Genomic DNA, 27345 nt, shown 5'->3' on the forward strand with positions numbered 1-27345 from the left:
TTACTAACAAGGCAAGTGGAAGAAGAAGCTTCTTGATGAGAACGTTTGAATCCCAGAATGTGACACACACTGTCTCACTGTCTCTGAGGACACACACTGTCTCACTGTCTCTGAAGACACACACTGACTCTGAGGACACACACTGTCTCACTGACTCTGAGGACACATACTGTCTCTGAGGATACACTGTCTCACTGTCTCTGATGACACACACTGTCTCTGAGGACTCTCACTGTCTCACTGTCTCTGAGGACACACTGACTCTGAGGACACACTTTCTCACTGACTCTGAGGACAGACACACTGTCTCACTGACTCCGAGGACACACACTGTCTCTGAATATACACTGTCTCACTGTCTCTGATGACACACACTGTCTCTGAGGACTCTCACTGTCTCACTGTCTCTGAGGACACACTGACTCTGAGGACACACTTTCTCACTGACTCTGAGGAAAGACACACTGTCTCACTGACTCTGAGGACACACACTGTCTCTGAGGATACACTGTCTCACTGTCTCTGATGACACACACTGTCTCTGAGGACTCTCACTGTCTCTCTGTCTCTGAGGACACACTGACTCTGAGGACACACTTTCTCACTGACTCTGAGGACACACACTGTCTCTGAGGATACACTGTCTCACTGTCTCTGAGGACAGACACACTGTCTCACTGACTCTGAGGACAGACACACTGTCTCACTGACTCTGAGGACACACACTGTCTCTGAGGACTCTCACTGTCTCTGAGGACACACACTGTCTCTGAGGACAGACACACTGTCTCACTGACTCTGAGGACACACTGTCTCTGAGGACACACACTGTCTCACTGACTCTGAGGACACTCATTGTCTCTGTGGACACACACTGTCTCTGAGGACACACACTGTCTCACTGTCTCTGAGGACACACACTGTCTCTGAGGACTCTCACTGTCTCTGAGGACACACACTGTCTCTGAGGACAGACACACTGTCTCACTGACTCTGAGGACACACTGTCTCGGAGGACACACACTGTCTCACTGACTCTGAGGACATACACTGTCTCACTGACTCTGAGGACTCTCACTGTCTCTGAGGACTCTCACTGTCTCTGAGGACACACACTGTCTCTGAGGACAGACACACTGTCTCACTGACTCTGAGGAACACTGTCTCTGAGGACACACACTGTCTCACTGACTCTGAGGACACTCATTGTCTCTGAGGACAAACACTGTCTCTGAGGACACACACTGTCTCACTGTCTCTGAGGACACACACTGTCTCTGAGGACACACACTGTCTCACTGTCTCTGAGGACACACTGACTCTGAGGACACACTTTCTCACTGACTCTGAGGACACACACTGTCTCTGAGGACAGACACATTGTCTCACTGACTCTGAGGACACACACTGACTCTGAGGATAAACTGTCTCACTGTCTCTGAGGACACACACTGTCGCACTGACTCTGAGGACACTCAGTGTCTCTGAGGACACACACTGTCTCTGAGGACACACACTGTCTCACTCTCTCTGAGGACACACACTGACTCTGAGGACACACACTGTCTCACTGACTCTGAGGACACTCACTGTCTCTGAGGACACTCACTGTCTCTGAGGACACACACTGTCTCACTTTCTCTGAGGACACACTGACTCTGAGGACACACACTGTCTCTGAGGACAGACACACTTTCTCACTGTCTCTGAGGACACACACTGTCTCTAAGGATACACTGTCTCACAGTCTCTGAGGACACACACTGTCTCACTGACTCTGAGGTCACTCACTGTCTCTGAGGACGCACACTGTCTCTGAGGACACACACTGTCTCTGAGGACTCTCACTGTCTCTGAGGACACACACTGTCTCTGAGGACAGACACACTGTCTCACTGACTCTGAGGACACACACTGTCTCTGAGGATACACAGTCTCACTGTCTCTGATGACACACACTGTCTCTGAGGACTCTCACTGTCTCACTGTCTCTGAGGACACACTGACTCTGAGGACACACTTTCTCACTGACTCTGAGGACAGACACACTGTCTCACTGACTCTGAGGACACACACTGTCTCTGAATATACACTGTCTCACTGTCTCTGATGACACACACTGTCTCTGAGGACTCTCACTGTCTCACTGTCTCTGAGGACACACTGACTCTGAGGACACACTTTCTCACTGACTCTGAGGACAGACACACTGTCTCACTGACTCTGAGGACACACACTGTCTCTGAGGATACACTGTCTCACTGTCTCTGATGACACACTGTCTCTGAGGACTCTCACTGTCTCACTGTCTCTGAGGACACACTGACTCTGAGGACACACTTTCTCACTGACTCTGAGGACAGACACACTGTCTCACTGACTCTGAGGACACACACTGTCTCTGAGGATACACAGTCTCACTGTCTCTGATGACACACACTGTCTCTGAGGACTCTCACTGTCTCACTGTCTCTGAGGACACACTGACTCTGAGGACACACTTTCTCACTGACTCTGAGGACAGACACACTGTCTCACTGACTCTGAGGACACACACTGTCTCTGAATATACACTGTCTCACTGTCTCTGATGACACACTGTCTCTGAGGACTCTCACTGTCTCACTGTCTCTGAGGACACACTGACTCTGAGGACACACTTTCTCACTGACTCTGAGGACAGACACACTGTCTCACTGACTCTGAGGACACACACTGTCTCTGAGGATACACTGTCTCACTGTCTCTGATGACACACTGTCTCTGAGGACTCTCACTGTCTCACTGTCTCTGAGGACACACTGACTCTGAGGACACACTTTCTCACTGACTCTGAGGACAGACACACTGTCTCACTGACTCTGAGGACACACACTGTCTCTGATTTATACACTGTCTCACTGTCTCTGATGACACACACTGTCTCTGAGGACTCTCACTGTCTCATTGTCTCTGAGGACACACTGACTCTGAGGACACACTTTCTCACTGACTCTGAGGACAGACACACTGTCTCACTGACTCTGAGGACACACACTGTCTCTGAGGATACACTGTCTCACTGTCTCTGATGACACACACTGTCTCTGAGGACTCTCACTGTCTCACTGTCTCTGAGGACACACTGACTCTGAGGACACACTTTCTCACTGACTCTGAGGACACACACTGTCTCTGAGGATACACTGTCTCACTGTCTCTGAGGACAGACACATTGTCTCACTGACTCTGAGGACACACACTGTCTCTGAGGACTCTCACTGTCTCTGAGGACAGACACACTGTCTCACTGACTCTGAGGACACACTGTCTCTGAGGACACACACTGTCTCACTGTCTCTGAGGACACACCTGTCTCACTGACTCTGAGGACACACACTGTCTCTGAATATACACTGTCTCACTGTCTCTGATGACACACACTGTCTCTGAGGACTCTCACTGTCTCACTGTCTCTGAGGACACACTGACTCTGAGGACACACTTTCTCACTGACTCTGAGGACAGACACACTGTCTCACTGACTCTGAGGACACACACTGTCTCTGAGGATACACTTTCTCACTGTCTCTGATGACACACACTGTCTCTGAGGACTCTCACTGTCTCACTGTCTCTGAGGACACACTGACTCTGAGGACACACTTTCTCACTGACTCTGAGGACAGACACACTGTCTCACTGACTCTGAGGACACACACTGTCTCTGAGGATACACTGTCTCACTGTCTCTGATGACACACACTGTCTCTGAGGACTCTCACTGTCTCACTGTCTCTGAGGACACACTGACTCTGAGGACACACTTTCTCACTGACTCTGAGGACAGACACACTGTCTCACTGACTCTGAGGACACACACTGTCTCTGAGGATACACTGTCTCACTGTCTCTGATGACACACACTGTCTCTGAGGACTCTCACTGTCTCACTGTCTCTGAGGACACACTGACTCTGAGGACACACTTTCTCACTGACTCTGAGGACAGACACACTGTCTCACTGACTCTGAGGACACACACTGTCTCTGAGGATACACTGTCTCACTGTCTCTGATGACACACACTGTCTCTGAGGACTCTCACTGTCTCACTGTCTCTGAGGACACACTGACTCTGAGGACACACTTTCTCACTGACTCTGAGGACAGACACACTGTCTCACTGACTCTGAGGACACACACTGTCTCTGAGGATACACTGTCTCACTGTCTCTGAGGACAGACACACTGTCTCACTGACTCTGAGGACACACACTGTCTCTGAGGACTCTCACTGTCTCTGAGGACACACACTGTCTCTGAGGACAGACACACTGTCTCACTGACTCTGAGGACACACTGTCTCTGAGGACACACACTGTCTCACTGACTCTGAGGACACACACTGTCTCACTGTCTCTGAGGACACACACTGTCTCTGAGGACTCTCACTGTCTCTGAAGACACACACTGTCTCTGAGGACAGACACACTGTCTCACTGACTCTGAGGACACACTGTCTCGGAGGACACACACTGTCTCACTGACTCTGAGGACATACACTGTCTCACTGACTCTGAGGACACTCATTGTCTCTGAGGACACACACTGTCTCACTGACTCTGAGGACACACACTGTATCTGAGGACAGACACACTGTCTCACTGACTCTGAGGACACACACTGTCTCTGAGGATACACTGTCTCACTGTCTCTGAGGACACACACTGTCTCTGAGGACACACTGACTCTGAGGACACACTTTCTCACTGACTTTGAGGACATACACTGTCTCACTGACTCTGAGGACACTCATTGTCTCTGAGGACACACACTGTCTCACTGACTCTGAGGACACACACTGTATCTGAGGACAGACACACTGTCTCATTGACTCTGAGGACACACACTGTCTCTGAGGATACACTATCTCACTGTCTCTGAGGACACACACTGTCTCACGGACTCTGAGGACACTCACTGTCTCCGAGGACACACACTGTCTCACTGTCTCTGAGGACACACTGTCTCACTCTCTCTGAGGACACACACTGACTCTGAGGACACAGTGTCTCACTGTCTCTGAGGACACACAGTGACTCTGAGGACACACACTTCCTCACTGACCCTTTGGACACACACTGTCTCTGAGGACAGACACACTGTCTCACTGTCTCTGAGGACACACTGACTCTGAGGACACACTTTCTCACTGACTCTGAGGACACACACTGTCTCTGAGGACAGACACATTGTCTCACTGACTCTGAGGACACACTGACTCTGAGGATAAACTGTCTCACTGTCTCTGAGGACACACACTGTCTCACTAACTCTGAGGACACACACTGTCTCTGAGGACAGACACACTGTCTCACTGACTCTGAGGACACACACTGTCTCTGAATATACACTGTCTCACTGTCTCTGATGACACACACTGTCTCTGAGGACTCTCACTGTCTCACTGTCTCTGAGGACACACTGACTCTGAGGACACACTTTCTCACTGACTCTGAGGACAGACACACTGTCTCACTGACTCTGAGGACACACACTGTCTCTGAGGATACACTGTCTCACTGTCTCTGATGACACACTGTCTCTGAGGACTCTCACTGTCTCACTGTCTCTGAGGACACACTGACTCTGAGGACACACTTTCTCTCTGAGACTCTGAGGACAGACACACTGTCTCACTGACTCTGAGGACACACACTGTCTCTGAATATACACTGTCTCACTGTCTCTGATGACACACACTGTCTCTGAGGACTCTCACTGTCTCATTGTCTCTGAGGACACACTGACTCTGGAGGACACACTTTCTCACTGTCTCTGAGGACAGACACACTGTCTCACTGACTCTGAGGACACACACTGTCTCTGAGGATACACTGTCTCACTGTCTCTGATGACACACACTGTCTCTGAGGACTCTCACTGTCTCACTGTCTCTGAGGACACACTGACTCTGAGGACACACTTTCTCACTGACTCTGAGGACACACACTGTCTCTGAGGATACACTGTCTCACTGTCTCTGAGGACAGACACACTGTATCACTGACTCTGAGGACACACACTGTCTCTGAGGGCTCTCACTGTCTCTGAGGACACACACTGTCTCTGAGGACAGACAAACTGTCTCACTGACTCTGAGGACACACTGTCTCTGAGGACACACACTGTCTCACTGACTCTGAGGACACACACTGTCTCACTGACTCTGAGGACACTCATTGTCTCTGAGGACACACACTGTCTCTGAGGACACACACTGTCTCACTGTCTCTGAGGACACACTGACTCTGAGGACACACTTTCTCACTGACTCTGAGGACACACACTGTCTCTGAGGACAGACACATTGTCTCACTGACTCTGAGGACACACACTGACTCTGAGGATAAACTGTCTCACTGTCTCTGAGGACACACACTGTCTCACTGACTCTGAGGACACACACTGTCTCTGAGGACAGACACACTGTCTCACTGACTCTGAGGACAAAACTGTCTCTGAGTTACACTGTCTCACTGTCTCTGAGGACACACACTGTCTCACTGACTCTGAGGACACTCACTGTCTCTGAGGACACACACTGTCTCTGAGGACACACACTGTCTCACTCTCTCTGAGGACACACACTGACTCTGAGGACACACACTGTCTCACTGACTCTGAGGACACTCACTGTCTCTGAGGACACTCACTGTCTCTGAGGACACACACTGTCTCACTTTCTCTGAGGACACACTGACTCTGAGGACACACACTGTCTCTGAGAACAGACACACTTTCTCACTGTCTCTGAGGACACACACTGTCTCTAAGGATACACTGTCTCACAGTCTCTGAGGACACACACTGTCTCACTGACTCTGAGGTCACTCACTGTCTCTGAGGACACACACTGTCTCTGAGGACACACACTGTCTCTGAGGACTCTCACTGTCTCTGAGGACACATACTGTCTCTGAGGACAGACACACTGTCTCACTGACTCTGAGGACACACACTGTCTCTGAGGATACACAGTCTCACTGTCTCTGATGACACACATGTCTCTGAGGACTCTCACTGTCTCACTGTCTCTGAGGACACACTGACTCTGAGGACACACTTTCTCACTGACTCTGAGGACAGACACACTGTCTCACTGACTCTAGGGACACACACTGTCTCTGAGGACTCTCACTGTCTCTGAGGACACACACTGTCTCTGATGACAGACACACTGTCTCACTGACTCTGAGGACACACTGTCTCTGAGGACACACACTGTCTCACTGACTCTGAGGACACACACTGTCTCACTGACTCTGAGGACACACACTGTCTCTGAATATACACTGTCTCACTGTCTCTGATGACACACACTGTCTCTGAGGACTCTCACTGTCTCACTGTCTCTGAGGACACACTGACTCTGAGGACACACTTTCTCACTGACTCTGAGGACAGACACACTGTCTCACTGACTCTGAGGACACACACTGTCTCTGAGGATACACTTTCTCACTGTCTCTGATGACACACACTGTCTCTGAGGACTCTCACTGTCTCACTGTCTCTGAGGACACACTGACTCTGAGGACACACTTTCTCACTGACTCTGAGGACAGACACACTGTCTCACTGACTCTGAGGACACACACTGTCTCTGAGGATACACTGTCTCACTGTCTCTGATGACACACACTGTCTCTGAGGACTCTCACTGTCTCACTGTCTCTGAGGACACACTGACTCTGAGGACACAATTCTCTCACTGACTCTGAGGACAGACACACTGTCTCACTGACTCTGAGGACACACACTGTCTCTGAGGATACACTGTCTCACTGTCTCTGATGACACACACTGTCTCTGAGGACTCTCACTGTCTCACTGTCTCTGAGGACACACTGACTCTGAGGACACACTTTCTCACTGACTCTGAGGACAGACACACTGTCTCACTGACTCTGAGGACACACACTGTCTCTGAGGATACACTGTCTCACTGTCTCTGATGACACACACTGTCTCTGGGGACTCTCACTGTCTCACTGTCTCTGATGACACACTGACTCTGAGGACACACTTTCTCACTGACTCTGAGGACAGACACACTGTCTCACTGACTCTGAGGACACACACTGTCTCTGAGGATACACTGTCTCACTGTCTCTGAGGAAAGACACACTGTCTCACTGACTCTGAGGACACACACTGTCTCTGAGGACTCTCACTGTCTCTGAGGACACACACTGTCTCTGTGGACAGACACACTGTCTCACTGACTCTGAGGACACACTGTCTCTGAGGACACACTGTCTCACTGACTCTGAGGACACACACTGTCTCACTGACTCTGAGGACACTCATTGTCTCTGAGGACACACACTGTCTCTGAGGACACACACTGTCTCACTGTCTCTGAGGACACACACTGTCTCTGAGGACTCTCACTGTCTCTGAACACACACTGTCTCTGAGGACAGACACACTGTCTCACTGACTCTGAGGACACACTGTCTCGGAGGACACACACTGTCTCACTGACTCTGAGGACATACACTGTCTCACTGACTCTGAGGACACTCTTGTCTCTGAGGACACACACTGTCTCACTGACTCTGAGGACACACACTGTATCTGAGGACAGACACACTGTCTCATTGACTCTGAGGACACACACTGTCTCTGAGGATACACTATCTCACTGTCTCTGAGGACACACACTGTCTCACGGACTCTGAGGACACACACTGTCTCTGAGGATACACTGTCTCACTGTCTCTGAGGACACACACTGTCTCACTGACTCTGAGGACACACACTGTCTCTGAGGACACAGTGTCTCACTGTCTCTGAGGACACACAGTGACTCTGAGGACACACACTTCCTCACTGACCCTGTGGACACACACTGTCTCTGAGGACAGACACACTGTCTCACTGTCTCTGAGGACACACTGACTCTGAGGACACACTTTCTCACTGACTCTGAGGACACACACTGTCTCTGAGGACAGACACATTGTCTCACTGACTCTGAGGACACACACTGACTCTGAGGATAAACTGTCTCACTGTCTCTGAGGACACACACTGTCGCACTGACTCTGAGGACACACACTGTCTCTGAGGACAGACACACTGTCTCACTGACTCTGAGGACAAAAACTGTCTCTGAGTTACACTGTCTCACTGTCTCTGAGGACACACACTGTCTCACTGACTCTGAGGACACTCAGTGTCTCTGAGACACACACTGTCTCTGAGGACACACACTGTCTCACTCTCTTTGAGGACACACACTGACTCTGAGGACACACTGTCTCTGAGGATACACTGTCTCACTGTCTCTGAGGACACACACTGTCTCACGGACTCTGAGGACACTCACTGTCTCCGAGGACACACACTGTCTCACTGTCTCTGAGGACACACACTGTCTCACTCTGTCTGAGGACACACACTGACTCTGAGGACACAGTGTCTCACTGTCTCTGAGGACACACAGTGACTCTGAGGACACACACTTCCTCACTGACCCTTTGGACACACACTGTGTGTCTGAGGACAGACACACTGTCTCACTGTCTCTGAGACACACTGACTCTGAGGACACACTTTCTCACTGACTCTGAGGACACACACTGTCTCTGAGGACAGACACATTGTCTCACTGACTCTGAGGACACACCACTGACTCTGAGGATAAACTGTCTCACTGTCTCTGAGGACACACACTGTCGCACTGACTCTGAGGACACACCCTGACTCTGAGGACACACACTGTCTCACTGACTCTGAGGACACTCACTGTCTCTGAGGACACTCACTGTCTCTGAGGACACACACTGTCTCACTTTCTCTGAGGACACACTGACTCTGAGGACACACACTGTCTCTGAGGACAGACACACTTTCTCATTGTCTCTGAGGACACACACTGTCTCTGAGGATACACTGTCTCACAGTCTCTGAGGACACACCTGTCTCACTGACTCTGAGGTCACTCACTGTCTCTGAGGACACACACTGTCTCTGAGGACACACACTGTCTCTGAGGACTCTCACTGTCTCTGAGGACACACACTGTCTCTGAGGACAGACACACTGTCTCACTGACTCTGAGGACACACACTGTCTCTGAGGATACACAGTCTCACTGTCTCTGATGACACACTGTCTTTGAGGACTTTCACTGTCTCACTGTCTCTGAGGACACACTGACTCTGAGGACACACTTTCTCACTGACTCTGAGGACAGACACACTGTCTCACTGACTCTGAGGACACACACTGTCTCTGAATATACACTGTCTCACTGTCTCTGATGACACACACTGTCTCTGAGGACTCTCACTGTCTCACTGTCTCTGAGGACACACTGACTCTGAGGACACACTTTCTCACTGACTCTGAGGACAGACACACTGTCTCACTGACTCTGAGGACACACACTGTCTCTGAGGATACACTGTCTCTGATGACACACTGTCTCTGAGGACTCTCACTGTCTCACTGTCTCTGAGGACACACTGACTCTGAGGACACACTTTTTTCACTGACTCTGAGGACAGACACACTGTCTCACTGACTCTGAGGACACACATTGTCTCTAACTATACACTGTCTCACTGTCTCTGATGACACACACTGTCTCTGAGGACTCTCACTGTCTCATTGTCTCTGAGGACACACTGACTCTGAGGACACACTTTCTCACTGACTCTGAGGACAGACACACTGTCTCACTGACTCTGAGGACACACATGTCTCTGAGGATACACTGTCTCACTGTCTCTGATGACACACCTGTCTCTGAGGACTCTCATTGTCTCACTGTCTCTGAGGACACACTGACTCTGAGGACACACTTTCTCACTGACTCTGAGGACAGACACACTGTCTCACTGACTCTGAGGACACACTGTCTCTGAATATACACTGTCTCACTGTCTCTGATGACACACACTGTCTCTGAGGACTCTCACTGTCTCACTGTCTCTGAGGACACACTGACTCTGAGGACACACTTTCTCACTGACTCTGAGGACAGACACACTGTCTCACTGACTCTGAGGACACACACTGTCTCTGAGGATACACTTTCTCACTGTCTCTGATGACACACACTGTCTCTGAGGACTCTCACTGTCTCACTGTCTCTGAGGACACACTGACTCTGAGGACACACTTTCTCACTGACTCTGAGGACAGACACACTGTCTCACTGACTCTGAGGACACACACTGTATCTGAGGATACACTGTCTCACTGTCTCTGATGACACACCTGTCTCTGAGGACTCTCACTGTCTCACTGTCTCTGAGGACACACTGACTCTGAGGACACACTTTCTCACTGACTCTGAGGACAGACACACTGTCTCACTGACTCTGAGGACACACACTGTCTCTGAGGATACACTGTCTCACTGTCTCTGATGACACACACTGTCTCTGAGGACTCTCACTGTCTCACTGTCTCTGAGGACACACTGACTCTGAGGACACACTTTCTCACTGACTCTGAGGACAGACACACTGTCTCACTGACTCTGAGGACACACACTGTCTCTGAGGATACATTGTCTCACTGTCTCTGAGGACAGACACACTGTCTCACTGACTCTGAGGACACACACTGTCTCTGAGGACTCTCACTGTCTCTGAGGACACACTGTCTCTGAGGACAGACACACTGTCTCACTGACTCTGAGGACACACACTGTCTCTGAGGATACACTGTCTCACTGTCTCTGATGACACACACTGTCTCTGAGGACTCTCACTGTCTCACTGTCTCTGAGGACACACTGACTCTGAGGACACACTTTCTCACGGTCTCTGAGGACAGAAACACTGTCTCACTGACTCTGAGGACCACACTGTCTCTGAGGACTCTCACTGTCTCTGAGGACACACACTGTCTCTGAGGACAGACACACTGTCTCACTGACTCTGAGGAGACACACTGTCTCTGAGGATACACTGTCTCACTGTCTCTGATGACACACCTGTCTCTGAGGACTCTCACTGTCTCACTGTCTCTGAGGACACACTGACTCTGAGGACACACTTTCTCACTGACTCTGAGGACAGACACACTGTCTCACTGACTCTGAGGACACACACTGTCTCTGAATATACACTGTCTCACTGTCTCTGATGACACACACTGTCTCAGAGGACTCTCACTGTCTCACTGTCTCTGAGGACACACTGACTCTGAGGACACACTTTCTCACTGACTCTGAGGACAGACACACTGTCTCACTGACTCTGAGGACACACACTGTCTCTGAGGATACACTGTCTCACTGTCTCTGATGACACACTGTCTCTGAGGACTCTCACTGTCTCATTGTCTCTGAGGACACACTGACTCTGAGGACACATTTCTCACTGACTCTGAGGACAGACACACTGTCTCACTGACTCTGAGGACACACACTGTCTCTGAATATACACTGTCTCACTGTCTCTGATGACACACACTGTCTCTGAGGACTCTCACTTTCTCATTGTCTCTGAGGACACACTAACTCTGAGGACACACTTTCTCACTGACTCTGAGGACAGACACACTGTCTCACTGACTCTGAGGACACACACTGTCTCTGAGGATACACTGTCTCACTGTCTCTGATGATACACACTGTCTCGGAGGACTCTCACTGTCTCACTGTCTCTGAGGACACACTTTCTCACTGACTCTGAGGACACACACTGTCTCTGAGGATACACTGTCTCACTGTCTCTGAGGACAGACACACTGTCTCACTGACTCTGAGGACACACACTGTCTCTGAGGACTCTCACTGTCTCTGAGGACACACACTGTCTCTGAGGACAGACACACTGTCTCACTGACTCTACACACTGTCTCTGAGGACACACACTGTCTCACTGACTCTGAGGACACACACTGTCTCACTGACTCTGAGGACACTCATTGTCTCTGAGGACACACACTGTCTCTGAGGACACACACTGTTTCACTGTCTCTGAGGACACACTGTCTCTGAGGATACACTGTCTCACTGTCTCTGATGACACACACTGTCTCTGAGGACTCTCATTGTCTCACTGTCTCTGAGGACACCACTCTCTGAGGACACACTTTCTCACTGACTCTGAGGACAGACACACTGCCTCACTGACTCTGAGGACACACACTGTCTCTGAGGATACACTGTCTCACTGTCTCTGATGACACACTGTCTCTGAGGACTCTCACTGTCTCACTGTCTCTGAGGACACACTGACTCTGAGGACACACTTTCTCACTGACTCTGAGGACAGACACACTGTCTCACTGACTCTGAGGACACACACTGTCTCTGAGGATACACTGTCTCACTGTCTCTGAGGACAGACACACTGTCTCACTGACTCTGAGGACACACACTGTCTCTGGAGGACTCTCACTGTCTCTGAGGACACACACTGTCTCTGAGGACAGACACACTGTCTCACTGACTCTGAGGACACACACTGTCTCTGAATATACACTGTCTCACTGTCTCTGATGACACACACTGTCTCTGAGGACTCTCACTGTCTCACTGTCTCTGAGGACACACTGACTCTGAGGACACACTTTCTCACTGACTCTGAGGACAGACACACTGTCTCACTGACTCTGAGGACACACACTGTCTCTGAGGATACACTGTCTCACTTTCTCTGATGACACACTGTCTCTGAGGACTCTCACTGTCTCACTGTCTCTGAGCACACACTGACTCTGAGGACACACTTTCTCACTGACTCTGAGGACAGACACACTGTCTCACTGACTCTGAGGACACACACTGTCTCTGAATATACACTGTCTCACTGTCTCTGATGACACACACTGTCTCTGAGGACTCTCACTGTCTCATTGTCTCTGAGGACACACTGACTCTGAGGACACACTTTCTCACTGACTCTGAGGACAGACACACTGTCTCACTGACTCTGAGGACACATACTGTCTCTGAGGATACACTGTCTCACTGTCTCTGATGACACACACTGTCTCTGAGGACTCTCACTGTCTCACTGTCTCTGAGGACACACTGACTCTGAGGACACACTTTCTCACTGACTCTGAGGACACACACTGTCTCTGAGGATACACTGTCTCACTGTCTCTGAGGACACACACTGTCTCACTGACTCTGAGGACACACACTGTCTCTGAGGACTCTCACTGTCTCTGATGACACACACTGTCTCTGAGGACAGACACACTGTCTCACTGACTCTGAGCACACACTGTCTCTGAGGACACACACTGTCTCACTGACTCTGAGGACTTACACTGTCTCACTGACTCTGAGGACACTCATTGTCTCTGAGGACACACACTGTCTCTGAGGACACACACTGTCTCACTGTCTCTGAGGACACACACTGTCTCTGAGGACTCTCACTGTCTCTGAAGACACACACTGTCTCTGAGGAGAGACACACTGTCTCACTGACTCTGAGGACACACTGTCTCTGAGGACACACACTGTCTCACTGACTCTGAGGACACACACTGTCTCTGAGGACAGACACACTGTCTCACTGACTCTGAGGACACACACTGTCTCTGAGGATACACTGTCTCACTGTCTCTGAGGACACACACTGTCTCACTGACTCTGAGGACACTCACTGTCTCCGAGGACACACACTGTCTCACTGTCTCTGAGGACACACACTGTCTCACTCTCTCTGAGGACACACACTGACTCTGAGGACACAGTGTCTCACTGTCTCTGAGGACACACAGTGACTCTGAGGACACACACTTCCTCACTGACCCTGTGGACACACACTGTCTCTGAGGACAGACACACTGTCTCACTGTCTCTGAGGACACACTGACTCTGAGGACACACTTTCTCACTGTCTCTGAGGACAGACACATTGTCTCACTGACTCTGAGGACACACACTGACTCTGAGGATAAACTGTCTCACTGTCTCTGAGGACACACACTGTCGCACTGACTCTGAGGACACACACTGTCTCTGAGGACAGACACACTGTCTCACTGACTCTGAGGACAAAAACTGTCTCTGAGTTACACTGTCTCACTGTCTCTGAGGACACACACTGTCTCACTGACTCTGAGGACACTCAGTGTCTCTGAGGACACACACACACTGTCTCTGAGGACTCTCACTGTCTCTGAGGACACACACTGTCTCTGAGGACAGACACACTGTCTCACTGACTCTGAGGACACACTGTCTCTGAGGACACACACTGTCTCACTGACTCTGAGGACTTACACTGTCTCACTGACTCTGAGGACACTCATTGTCTCTGAGGACACACACTGTCTCTGAGGACACACACTGTCTCACTGTCTCTGAGGACACACACTGTCTCTGAGGACTCTCACTGTCTCTGAAGACACACACTGTCTCTGAGGACAGACACACTGTCTCACTGACTCTGAGGACACACTGTCTCTGAGGACACACACTGTCTCACTGACTCTGAGGACACACACTGTCTCACTGACTCTGAGGACACTCATTGTCTCTGAGGACACACACTGTCTCACGGACTCTGAGGACACTCACTGTCTCCGAGGACACACACTGTCTCACTGTCTCTGAGGACACACACTGTCTCACTGTCTCTGAGGACACACACTGTCTCTGAGGACACAGTGTCTCACTGTCTCTGAGGACACACAGTGACTCTGAGGACACACACTTCCTCACTGACCCTTTGGACACACACTGTCTCTGAGGACAGACACATTGTCTCACTGACTCTGAGGCACACACTGACTCTGAGGATAAACTGTCTCACTGTCTCTGAGGACACACACTGTCGCACTGACTCTGAGGACACACTGTCTCTGAGGACAGACACACTGTCTCACTGACTCTGAGGACACAAACTGTCTCTGAGTTACACTGTCTCACTGTCTCTGAGGACACACACTGTCTCACTGACTCTGAGGACACTCACTGTCTCTGAGCACACAAACTGTCTCTGAGGACACACACTGTTTCACTCTCTCTGAGGACACACACTGACTCTGAGGACACAGTGTCTCACTGTCTCTGAGGACACACAGTGACTCTGAGGACACACACTTCCTCACTGACCCTGTGGACACACACTGTCTCTGAGGACAGACACACTGTCTCACTGACTCTGAGGACACACACTGTCTCTGAGGACTCTCACTGTCTCTGAGGACACACACTGTCTCTGAGGACAGACACACTGTCTCACTGACTCTGAGGACACACACTGTCTCTGAGGATACACTGTCTCACTGTCTCTGAGGACACACACTGTCTCACTGACTGTGAGGACACACACTGTCTCTGGGTACAGACAGACTGTCTCACTGACTCTGAGGACAAACACTGTCTCTGAGGATACACTGTCTCACTGATTCTGAGGACACTCACTGACTCTGAGGACACACACTGTCTCTGAGGACTCTCACTGTCTCTGAGGACACACACTGTCTCACTGACTCTGAGGACACACACTGTCTCTGAGGACTCTCACTGTCTCTGAGGACACACACTGTCTCTGAGGACAGACACACTGTCTCACTGACTCTGAGGACACACCTGTCTCTGAGGACACACTGACTCTGAGGACACACTTTCTCACTGACTCTGAGGACACACACTGTCTCTGAGGACAGACACACTGTCTCACTGACTCTGAGGACACACACTGTCTCTGAGGATACACTGTCTCACTGTCTCTGAGGACACAATGTCTCACTGTCTCTGAGGACACACTCTGTCTCACTGACTCTGAGGACACACACTGTCTCTGAGGACAGACATACTGTCTCACTGACTCTGAGGACACACAATGTCTCACTGACTCTGAGGACACACACTGTCTCACTGACTCTGAGGACACTCATTGTCTCTGAGGACACACTGACTCTGAGGACACACTTTCTCACTGACTCTGAGGACACACACTGTCTCTGAGGATACACTGTCTCACTGTCTCTGAGGAGCACTGACTCACTGTCTCTGAGGACACACACTGTCTCTGAGGACAGACACACTGACTCTGAGGACACACACTGTCTCTGAGGACTCTCACTGTCTCACTGTCTCTGAGGACACACTGAATCTGAGGACACACTTTCTCACTGACTCTGAGGACACACACTGTCTCTGAGGATACACTGTCTCACTGTCTCTGAGGACACACACTGTCTCACTGTCTCTGAGGACACACACTGTCTCTGAGAACAGACACACTGTCTCACTGACTCTGAGGACACACACTGTCTCTGAGGACAGACACACTGTCTCACTGACTCTGAGGACACACACTGTCTCTGAGGACTCTCACTGTCTCTGAGGACACACACTGTCTCTGAGGACAGACACACTGTCTCACTGACTCTGAGGACACACACTGTCTCTGAGGATACACTGTCTCACTGTCTCTGAGGACACACACTGTCTCACTGACTGTGAGGACACACACTGTCTCTGAGGACACACACTGTCTCACTGACTCTGAGGACACACTGACTCTCAGGATACACTTTCTCACTGACTCTGAGGACACACACTGTCTCTGAGGACAGACACACTGTCTCACTGACTCTGAGGACAATCACTGTCTCTGAGGACACACACTGTCTCACTGTCTCACTGTCTCTGAGGACACACTGACTCTGAGGACACACTTTCTCACTGACTCTGAGGACATACACTGTCTCTGAGGACAGACACACTGTCTCACTGACTCTGAGGACACACACTGTCTCTGAGGACACACACTGTCTCACTGTCTCACTGTCTCTGAGGACACACTGACTCTGAGGACACACTTTCTCACTGACTCTGAGGACACAAACTGTCTCTGAGGACAGACACATTGTCTCACTGACTCTGAGGACACACACTGTCTCTGAGGATACACTGTCTCACTGTCTCTGAGGACACACACTGTCTCACTGACTCTGAGGACACTCACTGTCTCTGAGGACACTCACTGTCTCTGAGGACACACACTGTCTCACTTTCTCTGGGGACACACTGACTCTGAGGACACACACTGTCTCTGAGGACAGACACACTTTCTCATTGTCTCTGAGGACACACACTGTCTCTGAGGATACACTGTCTCACAGTCTCTGAGGACACACTGACTCTGAAGACACACTTTCTCACTGACTCTGAGGACACACACTGTCTCTGAGGACAGACACACTGTCTCACTGACTCTGAGGACACACACTGTCTCTGAGGATACACTGTCTCACTGTCTCTGAGGAGACACTGTCTCACTGACTCTGAGGCACACACTGTCTCACTGACCCTGAAGACACACACTGTCTCTGAGGACAGACACACTGTCTCACTGACTCTGAGGACACACACTGTCTCTGAGGACTCTCACTATCTCTGAGGACACACTGTCTCTGGGGACACACTGTCTCACTGTCTCTGAGGACACACTGACTCTCAGGACACACTTTCTCACTGACTCTGAGGAACCACACTGTCTCTGAGGACAGACACACTTTCTCACTGTCTCTGAGGACACACACTGTCTCTAAGGATACACTGTCTCACAGTCTCTGAGGACACACACTGTCTCACTGACTCTGAGGTCACTCACTGTCTCTGAGGACACACACTGTCTCTGAGGACACACACTGTCTCTGTGGACTCTCACTGTCTCTGAGGACACACTGACTCTGAGGACACACTTTCTCACTGACTCTGAGGACACACACTGTAGTGGAAACCTCTGACATCACTACTCAATAAAAACACATGGACCTATTTTCAACTTAACCTGGAGCAGGTTAGCCGTTCATCAGAAGTTACCATGGTGATTTACCTCGTTAAGAAGTGGACGAGCTTCGTAGGACTGAAAAACTAAACCTGAAGTTAACCTGATAACCACAAATCCTGCTTGGTAGCACAGACCCTGGATCTGTGCTGTGATACTGACTGTGTTTAGTAAAATACTGATGAAAGCAGCGTGGACTGACTCCAACCATCTACTGACCTCAGAGTCTCCAGTTGACAGGTTGAACTCTGCTTTAGATCAAGCAGCTCCTTCACTCCTGAGTCCTGCAGGTTGTTTCCACTCAGATCCAGTTCTCTCAGATGAGAGGGGTTTGACCTCAGAGCTGAAGCCAGAGAAGAACAGCTGATCTCTGACAGTCTGCAGAGAATCAACCTGAATAAAGGATAAAACTTAACTGTAAATTAAACTGAGTTCATGTGTGAAAATGACAAACAAATATTCATGTCAGCACAGACTCATAACATGGAAGATAAATATGAAATCAGACACCTTGGACTTAAAACGAGTCCTGATTCAGTAAAAATAGATTATTTGGACCCGGTCTCTGTCCTGCAGATCAGTTTAGGAAATCCAGAACTAAACTCAGTGTTTTAACAAGTAGCTGAATATTTAAAATGTCACAGATTAATTCATGAATAGATTCAAGTTCATTATGAATTATGTTAAATTAGAATTAAATGAGATCAATGGGGTATAAATGCTGTATTATAGATATGAGATCTACAAAAGTCAGTCAGTGAACTGACCTCAGAGTCTCCAGTCGACAGGTTGGACTCTGTAGAAAACCACACAGCTCCTTCACTCCTGAGTCCTGCAGCTTGTTGTTTCTACTCAGATCCAGTTCTTTCAGATGAGAGGGGTTTGACCTCAGAGCTGAAGCCAGAGAAGAACAGCTGATCTCTGACAGACTGCAGCTCTTCAACCTGGATAAAGGATAAATAATAACAATAATAAACTTTATTGATATAGTACTTTTTAAAAACAGAGTTTACAAAGTGTTTTGACAGCAAAGCAAGAAAAGTAAATAAAAACTTGAACCCATAAAAGCAGTAAAATAACAGAGATAAATGAACAAGTAAATAAAAGGTGAAAATGATAAAAACACAGTAAAAAGACAACACCACATAAAAGCAAGTCTATAAAAATGGGTTTTAAGAAGTGATTTAAAAGAAGTCACTGACTCTGCCTTATCTCCTCAGGGGGCCGTTCCAAAGCCGAGGGGCCCTGATGGTAAAAGCACGGTCACGGTTTAGTTTTCAACCTGGACTTTGGAACAGCAGGATCCACCTGAGGATCTAAGGCTGCGTGCAGGAACATACAGGCTCAATAATTCTGTGATGTAGTTTGGGGCCAGATGCTTTAAAAGTGATCAGTAAAATCTTAAAATCAATTCTAAAACGGACAGGGAGCCAATGGAGAGAAGCGAGGATCACGGAGATGTGATGTTGGTGTTTAATACCAGTGAGAAGCTGCTGCATTCTGAACTGGTTGGAAACTAATTGTTTTCTTTACCCTAAATGAGACTGTGGAGGTGAGGGGCTGGTAGAGCACCCTCACCTCCACCCTGAGGATCAATCAGCGCAGGTGAGGCTGTTAGCTGATTGGTCCTCGTGCTTAAAAGGCAGTGTTTGCGCTGCCTCAGGGAGGAACTCAGACACTCGTGAGACGCCCGGACTGAGCTGCAAAGCTAGTCTGCTTTAAGTTGAAGTTTATTTATGTTTATTCTCGTGTATCTGTGATTGAATAAAGATGTTGAAAACAGAATGGTTGATCTCTGGTTGCTGTGGTGAGAGCCCGTGTCAGGGTCTACAATCTCTATGACAACTGAAGCTACCACAGGTTCTTTCATGTTTGGAAAGGGGGTCGTTTAGGTGCAACATGACACTTCACCACTAGATGTCAATAAATTCTACAACTGAACCTTTAACAATAAAACATGATGTCTGACCTCAGAGTCTCCAGTCGACAGGTTGGACTCTGTAGAAAACCACACAGCTCCTTCACTCCTGAGTCCTGCAGGTCGTTGTTACTCAGATCCAGTTCTCTCAGATGAGAGGGGTTTGACCTCAGAGCTGAAGCCAGAGAAGAACAGCTGATCTCTGACAGTCTGCAGCCCCACAACCTGAATAAAGAATAAAACTTAACTGTAAATTAAACTGAGTTCATGTGTGAAAATAACATACAAATATTTATGTCACACAGACTCATAACATGGAAGATAAATATGAAATCAGACATGTTGGACTAAAAACGAGTCCTGATTCAGTAAAAATATATTATTTGGACCCGGTCTCTGTCCTGCAGATCAGTTTAGGAAATCCAGAACTAAACTCAGATGTGTTTTAACAAGTAGCTGAATATTTAAAATGTCACAGATTAATTAATGAATGGATTCAAGTTATGTATGAAGAGGAATTATGTTAAATTAGAATTAAATGAGATCAATTGGGTATAAATGCTGTATTATAGATATGAGATCTACAAAAGTCAGTCAGTGAACTGACCTCAGAGTCTCCAGTCGACAGGTTGGACTCTGTAGAAAACCACACAGCTCCTTCACTCCTGAGTCCTGCAGGTTGTTGTCAGTCAGATCCAGTTCTCTCAGATGAGAGGGGTTTGACCTCAGAGCTGAAGCCAAAGAAGAACAGCTGATCTCTGACAGTCTGCAGTACATCAACCTGGATAAAGAAATATGAATATTTGAATGTGTCCTCCTGTTGTTGTGGATCGTCATCATGTCAACACAGACTCTCAACATGCTGCTGACCTCAGTCCAGTCTGTGACCTGAAGATAAATATCAGATCAGACATGTTGGACCATTGTTTCATTCATCACCTTCTTCTCTGTGTGTTGGTCACTGAGCAGGTTTGTGTAATTAAACACTGTTTAAAGTAGGGATGGCTCCTGACAGTCACTTCCTGTTTGTTTCTATACTTATCAACTGTCCAACGTGTTTCGATAAGAATGTGTCTTTTTTTGAAAACCTGAGGAGGACGAGTGCTCAGCCTCAGTCCACATGTTATTTACTGACACTTTTCTTGGAAAAGTGAAGAAGGATTAAGGACCTCAGAGTCTCCAGTTGACAGTTTGGACTCTCCAGTCCAGAACACAGCAGCTTCACTCCTGAATCCAGCAGCTCGTTCCCACTCAGATCCAGTTCTCTCAGATGTGAGGGGTCTGACTTCAGAGCTGAGGCCACGACTTCACAGTGAGTCTCTGAGAGTCCACAACCACCGAGTCTGTAATTAAAGAAAATATCTGTTAGAATAAAATCAGAAAACACAACATTCATACAAAACGTGATCATGTGACCCTCACCCTGGTAAATCCCCTCTTTGCCTCATGAACATGTTAAAAACTCCTCAAGAGAATCCTTTCAGATTTGGTACAAGCGTTCATTCAGACTGACAGAGGAACTCATTAGATTCAGGTGGTCAAAGGTCAAAGGTCAAGGTCACACAACATGTTTCTGGCCTCTTGAACATGATGTCTCAAGTCTGTCTTTAGGGGATTTCTTCACATTTTGACCAGTTGGACTCAAAGATAAACTGATTAGATTTCAGTGGTCAAAGGTCAAAGGTTACAGTGACCTCATATTATTGTGAATGCAACATGTCAGGAACCTGGAGGGACTGACACTGCACTGGTTGGTGGTGGCGTACAAACGCAGGGTGGTAATTCTAGTTTGACCAGAAAGAAGAATAAACGATATTTCCATTTCTGCTTCTTCAGTTTAAAGGAACAGTCAGTGATTCTCATCCTAAACACAGAGAAGCTGTTATTAATCTGATTAATCACCGTTTCTAAATGCCTGAAAAATCCCCTTTATCTCTGTATATTGTTGTGGGAACAGAAAGATAATTGACAGAAGACTGATATATACATTTAACATTTGTTTTTTAATTGATGACAAGTCCAAATGATAGTTATTAAGATTGAAAAATATAATAAAATCAAACTAAAACATACCACACCATAATTAAATGTGGCTGTCTCTTTGCTTTGCCTCTGAGCAAACATAGGATGATGTTATTTAGAACATTAAATTTCTTTATAAAACTCAAAGAACCTTTATCTTAAACAATCGGGGCTTCTTAGGCTTTGCTCTTTTTTTTTAGCAAATATAGGATGGTTGAATAAAACTTTTTTCTTTTCTTTTTTAAATCAAACAAACAACCAAACCTTTACACAATTAAATGTGAATGTGAAATCTGAATCTGAGCCCATCTGCAGAAGCAGTGTTGAGCCAGTTCACACTTAAAAAGAACGAGTTCCAAGTTCAGTTCATGCAGATGAAAATGAACTAGTTCACGTTCACAGTTCATTTTTTATTGGGATGATTCAGGTGACAAACGTCCGGTCATGTGTTTGGTTCTGAATCGATGGAGTCGGATCATGTCTGCGTGTCGCTCATTTTAACACTGAGTCCTGACTGTGAGCGTCTCGTGTTGTACTGAGCACAACATGTTGACGAGTCATTTTCATGATGTTTAAATGCAGCCTCATAAACTGTGGAATCAAACCAACACTAAGTGACTTCATGTGCTGATCAGGTCCTGATAACTAGTGATGAGTGTTTATTAGTTCCAGTGAGAGCCGAGTGGAGGAGGACACAGAAACTCCAGCTCGGTACAAACCAGCTGCAGCTTCTGCTCTGATCATGAAGCAGCTGATCACTGAGCAGCTGAGACCAGAGAAACTCTGTGTTTCACTTCTACAAAGTCACTGAGCGGCTGCTTCACGTGAACGAGCTCTGATCTCACTGCGTGTGTCGCTCTGAGCGAGTGAGTGGGGGTTCATGGAGCGGCTCATTCTGCGCATGCGTTAAAATAATTAACACGTTAATTCCACAAATTAATCATCCTGCGTTACGCGTTAATTTTGACAGCCCTTATATATATAAATAAATATATGGCAAACAGTCATCTCTCCACATCTGATCTAGTTGCTCTTATATGTAAATGAGAACAAACCAAATGTATACATATAATTAAGTATACAGACGTATAAATACATACACACACACACACACAGACACACACACACACACACACACACACACACACACACACACATACACACACACACACACACACACACACACACACACACACACACACACACACACACACACACACACACACACCTCAGCCAGTAGCCACTTATCCTTTAGCGGTCTCAGGGCCAGTCTCCAATCAACCTAACTCCGATCTACATGTCTTTGGGTTTGTGGAGGAAGCTGGAGAACCCAGAGAAAACCCTGCAGACACCAGGAGAACATCCTCCTCACAGAAAGGCTGCACTAACAGTGTTGACCACTGCAACACCATGCTGCCCAAAACAATGAGAACCATTTAACACTGAGTGTATTTGAAGAACGACTCATCTCCACTGATTGAACATGTTATTGATCATGTCTGGACTCACAGAGCCTTCCTGCAGTTCCTCACAGCTGGGATCAGTCTCAGTCGACCCTGGTCTGATGTGTTGAAGTTCTCCAGGTCCAACTCATCCAGAACCTCCTCTGACATCTGCAGCATGTAGGCCAGAGCTGAGCAGTGGATCCCAGAGAGTTTCTCCTTTGATTTGTTCTTTGGCGTCAGGAACTGTTGCATCTGCTGATGAACTGAGTGGTCGTTCATCTCAATCAGACAGTGGAAGATGTTGATGCTTCTGTCAGGAGAAATGTCATCACTCTCCATCTCCTTCAGGTTGTTGATGACTCTCTGGATGATCTCTGGATTGTTCTCTGTCCGACCCAGCCGGCCTCCTAAGACTCTTTGGATGGACTCCAGACTGAGGCCGTGAAGGAAGCGAACAAACAGGTCCAGATGACCATTTTCACTGGTGAGGGATTTCTTCATGGTTCTCTTCAGGAGGTCATCCAGGGAGAAGGTACTGTCTGTGTTCTCATATGTTCCCAAGAAGTTGTTGAGTTCTTCTATGTGTGTGTAACAGTGGAACATGTAGACTGCAGCCAGAAACTCCTGAACGCTCAGATGAACAAAGCAGTAGACTGATTTCTGGAAGATCACACACTCTCTTTTGAAGATCTCAGTACAAACTCCTGAGTACACTGAGGCCTCTGTGACATTAAGACCACACCGCTCCAGGTCTTCTTGGTAGAACATGATGTTTCCTTCCTCCAGATGTTTAAGCGCCAGCCTCCCCAGCTTCAGGAGAACGTCCCTGTCAGCCCTCGTCAGCTGCTGTGGAGTCGTCTCATGTCCCTCACCGTACTTGTTGTTCTTCCTCTTTGTCTGAACCATCAGGAAGTGTGAGTACAGGTCAGTCAGGGTCTTGGGCAGCTCTCCTCTCTGGTCTGTGGTCAACATGTGCTCCAGAACTGTAGCACTGATCCAGCAGAAGACTGGGATTTGACACATGATGTGGAGGCTCCTGGACGTCTTGATGTGTGAGATGATTCTGCTGCACAGCTCTTCATCACTGAATCTCCTCCTGAAGTACTCCTCCTTCTGGGCGTCAGTGAAGCCTCGTACTTCTGTGACCCTGTCAACACATGCAGGAGGGATCTGATTGGCCGCCGCAGGTCTGGAGGTTATCCAGACGAGAGCCGAGGGAAGCAGATTCCCCTGGATGAGGTTTGTCAGCAGCACGTTGACTGATGACCTCTGTGTGACATCAGACACAAGCTTCCTGTGGTTGAAGTCCAGAGAAGGTCTGCTTTCATCCAGGCCGTCAAAGATGAACAAAGGTTTACAGACAGCGAGCGTCTCTGCCGTGAGCTTCTGTAACGTTGGATGGAAAACACGGAGCAGCGTGAGAAGACTGTGCTGCTGGTCTTTCACCAGGTTCAGCTCCCTGAACGAAAGCACAGTCAGCAGACCCACATCTTGGTTTTCTAAACCCTCTGCCCAGTCCAGAGTGAACTTCTGCACCGAGAAGGTTTTTCCAACGCCAGCGACGCCGTTGGTCAGGACGACTCTGATGCTGCTCTGCTGGTCAGTTGAGGCTTTAAAGATGTCGTGGCACTTGATGGGAGTGTCGTGAGGCTCTTCATCTTGGAAGCCGTCTCAAGCTGCCTCACCTCATGTTGAGTATTAACCTCTTCCCTATGTCCTTCTGTGATGTAGAGCTCAGTGTAGATCCTGTTGAGGAGGGTTCTACTTCCTGTTTCATCAGTTCCTTCAGTCACATGTTCACATCTCCTCCTCACACTGAGCTTATGTTCATCTAAAACCTCCTGCAGACCACGATCTGCTGAAAGACAAGAAACAATGTCAGAGACAGAGAATCTGAGAATCTGCTGATTGTTTTCATCAGATCCAGAAAAACTACAGAAAATAAAAGCTTTTAACTTTGTGCTTTTATAACGATGTTAAATGTTGATGCTGTATGAAGGAACAAAATAAAACCACATGTGCTGATGTCAGAAGTGAAGACATCAGCAGACACATGTACAGTGCTGCTCTGACCGGCTGTCTGAGCTCCAGCTCCTGTTCTGGATCTTTTTCCACACTGGGGACAGGAGGAGTCTCTGAAGAACCAGACTGGTCCCAGTATGAGGTGATGCACTGTCTGCAGAACCAGTGTCCACAGCTGGTGGAGACTGGATCCTTCAGGACGTCCTGACACGAAGCACAGCAGGACGACTGCTCCTCCTCAGAAACATGACTCCTCTTCCTCTCTCTGTGAAGACATTTCCTGATAACTCACATGTCACATGTCACAGGTTGTCATTACTTCTGTCAAGGAGGTTTTGTTTTCACCCAGTATGTTTGTGTGTTGGTTTGTTCGTTAGTGGGATTATAAAACACCACTGAACAGATTACCAGTAAACTTGGTGGAAGGATGTGGTCTGTCAACCAGATCTGGGGGAGGTGTGGAATTTGGTGCAAATCCAAATAAAAATGAGTCTCTAGTGAATTTCAAAGTGGTTTCATAAGGAGCGTGTTGGTTCTTGGTGGAGGTCTGAGCTCTTTGAGTGATTCTGAGAGATTAGTCACCAACTTCAATGAAGCTGTGTCCTAATGCAGGGGCCACACTAGAGGAAACTAAATCCTCTTCAGAGCAGGTCACAGTAGAAACAGTCTCTTACTTTGTGTGTGAGGGTCCAGGTTCATTACTGAAGTTTAGAGGATAATCTTTGGACTGGTCACTCTTCAGAGACACACAGCTGAACCCTGGAGACTCTGCTCTGTCCTCCACTTCCTCCTCATAACAACTCATCTTCAGTCTGAGAGGAAAAACACTGTGAGCCCAAAGGAATCAGGACAAACAAGTCTGTTCAAGAAACACACCCAAAAATACCAAGCAAGGACACGCAGACACACACACTGACTTTTTGATTCCAAACGTAACCCTGATATAATAATATTGTATTTATTAGGGCCAGAGTACTGAACGGAACCTGAACCCTCTTGAAATTGTAAGGATTCTTCTTCTTCTTCTTCTCTGCCAAATGAATTGGCTTTTTGAAGGCTTTAACATTCTCAAATAATCACCAAAGTTTGCAGAAAATTCAAAAGTCAGAGAAATTTACGTATTCTGGAGTAATTCGAAATGGGCGTGGCAAAATGGC

General features: G+C 48.2%; 1 protein-coding gene across 1 annotated transcript in view; it reads right to left on the bottom strand.

Moving 5' to 3' along the window:
- LOC124851930 (NACHT, LRR and PYD domains-containing protein 12-like) overlaps positions 1 to 27000 on the bottom strand; it is a 29239-nt gene extending 2239 nt beyond the window's left edge. The window contains 9 exon segments of the mRNA XM_047340119.1: positions 19001 to 19174; positions 19549 to 19725; positions 20751 to 20924; positions 21869 to 22042; positions 24231 to 25810; positions 25813 to 26023; positions 26221 to 26300; positions 26303 to 26453; positions 26863 to 27000. Of these exon segments, the coding sequence (XP_047196075.1) occupies positions 19001 to 19174; positions 19549 to 19725; positions 20751 to 20924; positions 21869 to 22042; positions 24231 to 25810; positions 25813 to 26023; positions 26221 to 26300; positions 26303 to 26453; positions 26863 to 26993 (2852 nt within the window). The 5' untranslated portion in view covers positions 26994 to 27000.
- Positions 27001 to 27345: the final 345 nt, after the last annotated feature.

This window comes from Hippoglossus stenolepis, chromosome 1, assembly GCF_022539355.2.
Source record: "Hippoglossus stenolepis isolate QCI-W04-F060 chromosome 1, HSTE1.2, whole genome shotgun sequence".
Lineage (NCBI taxonomy): Eukaryota > Metazoa > Chordata > Actinopteri > Pleuronectiformes > Pleuronectidae > Hippoglossus > Hippoglossus stenolepis.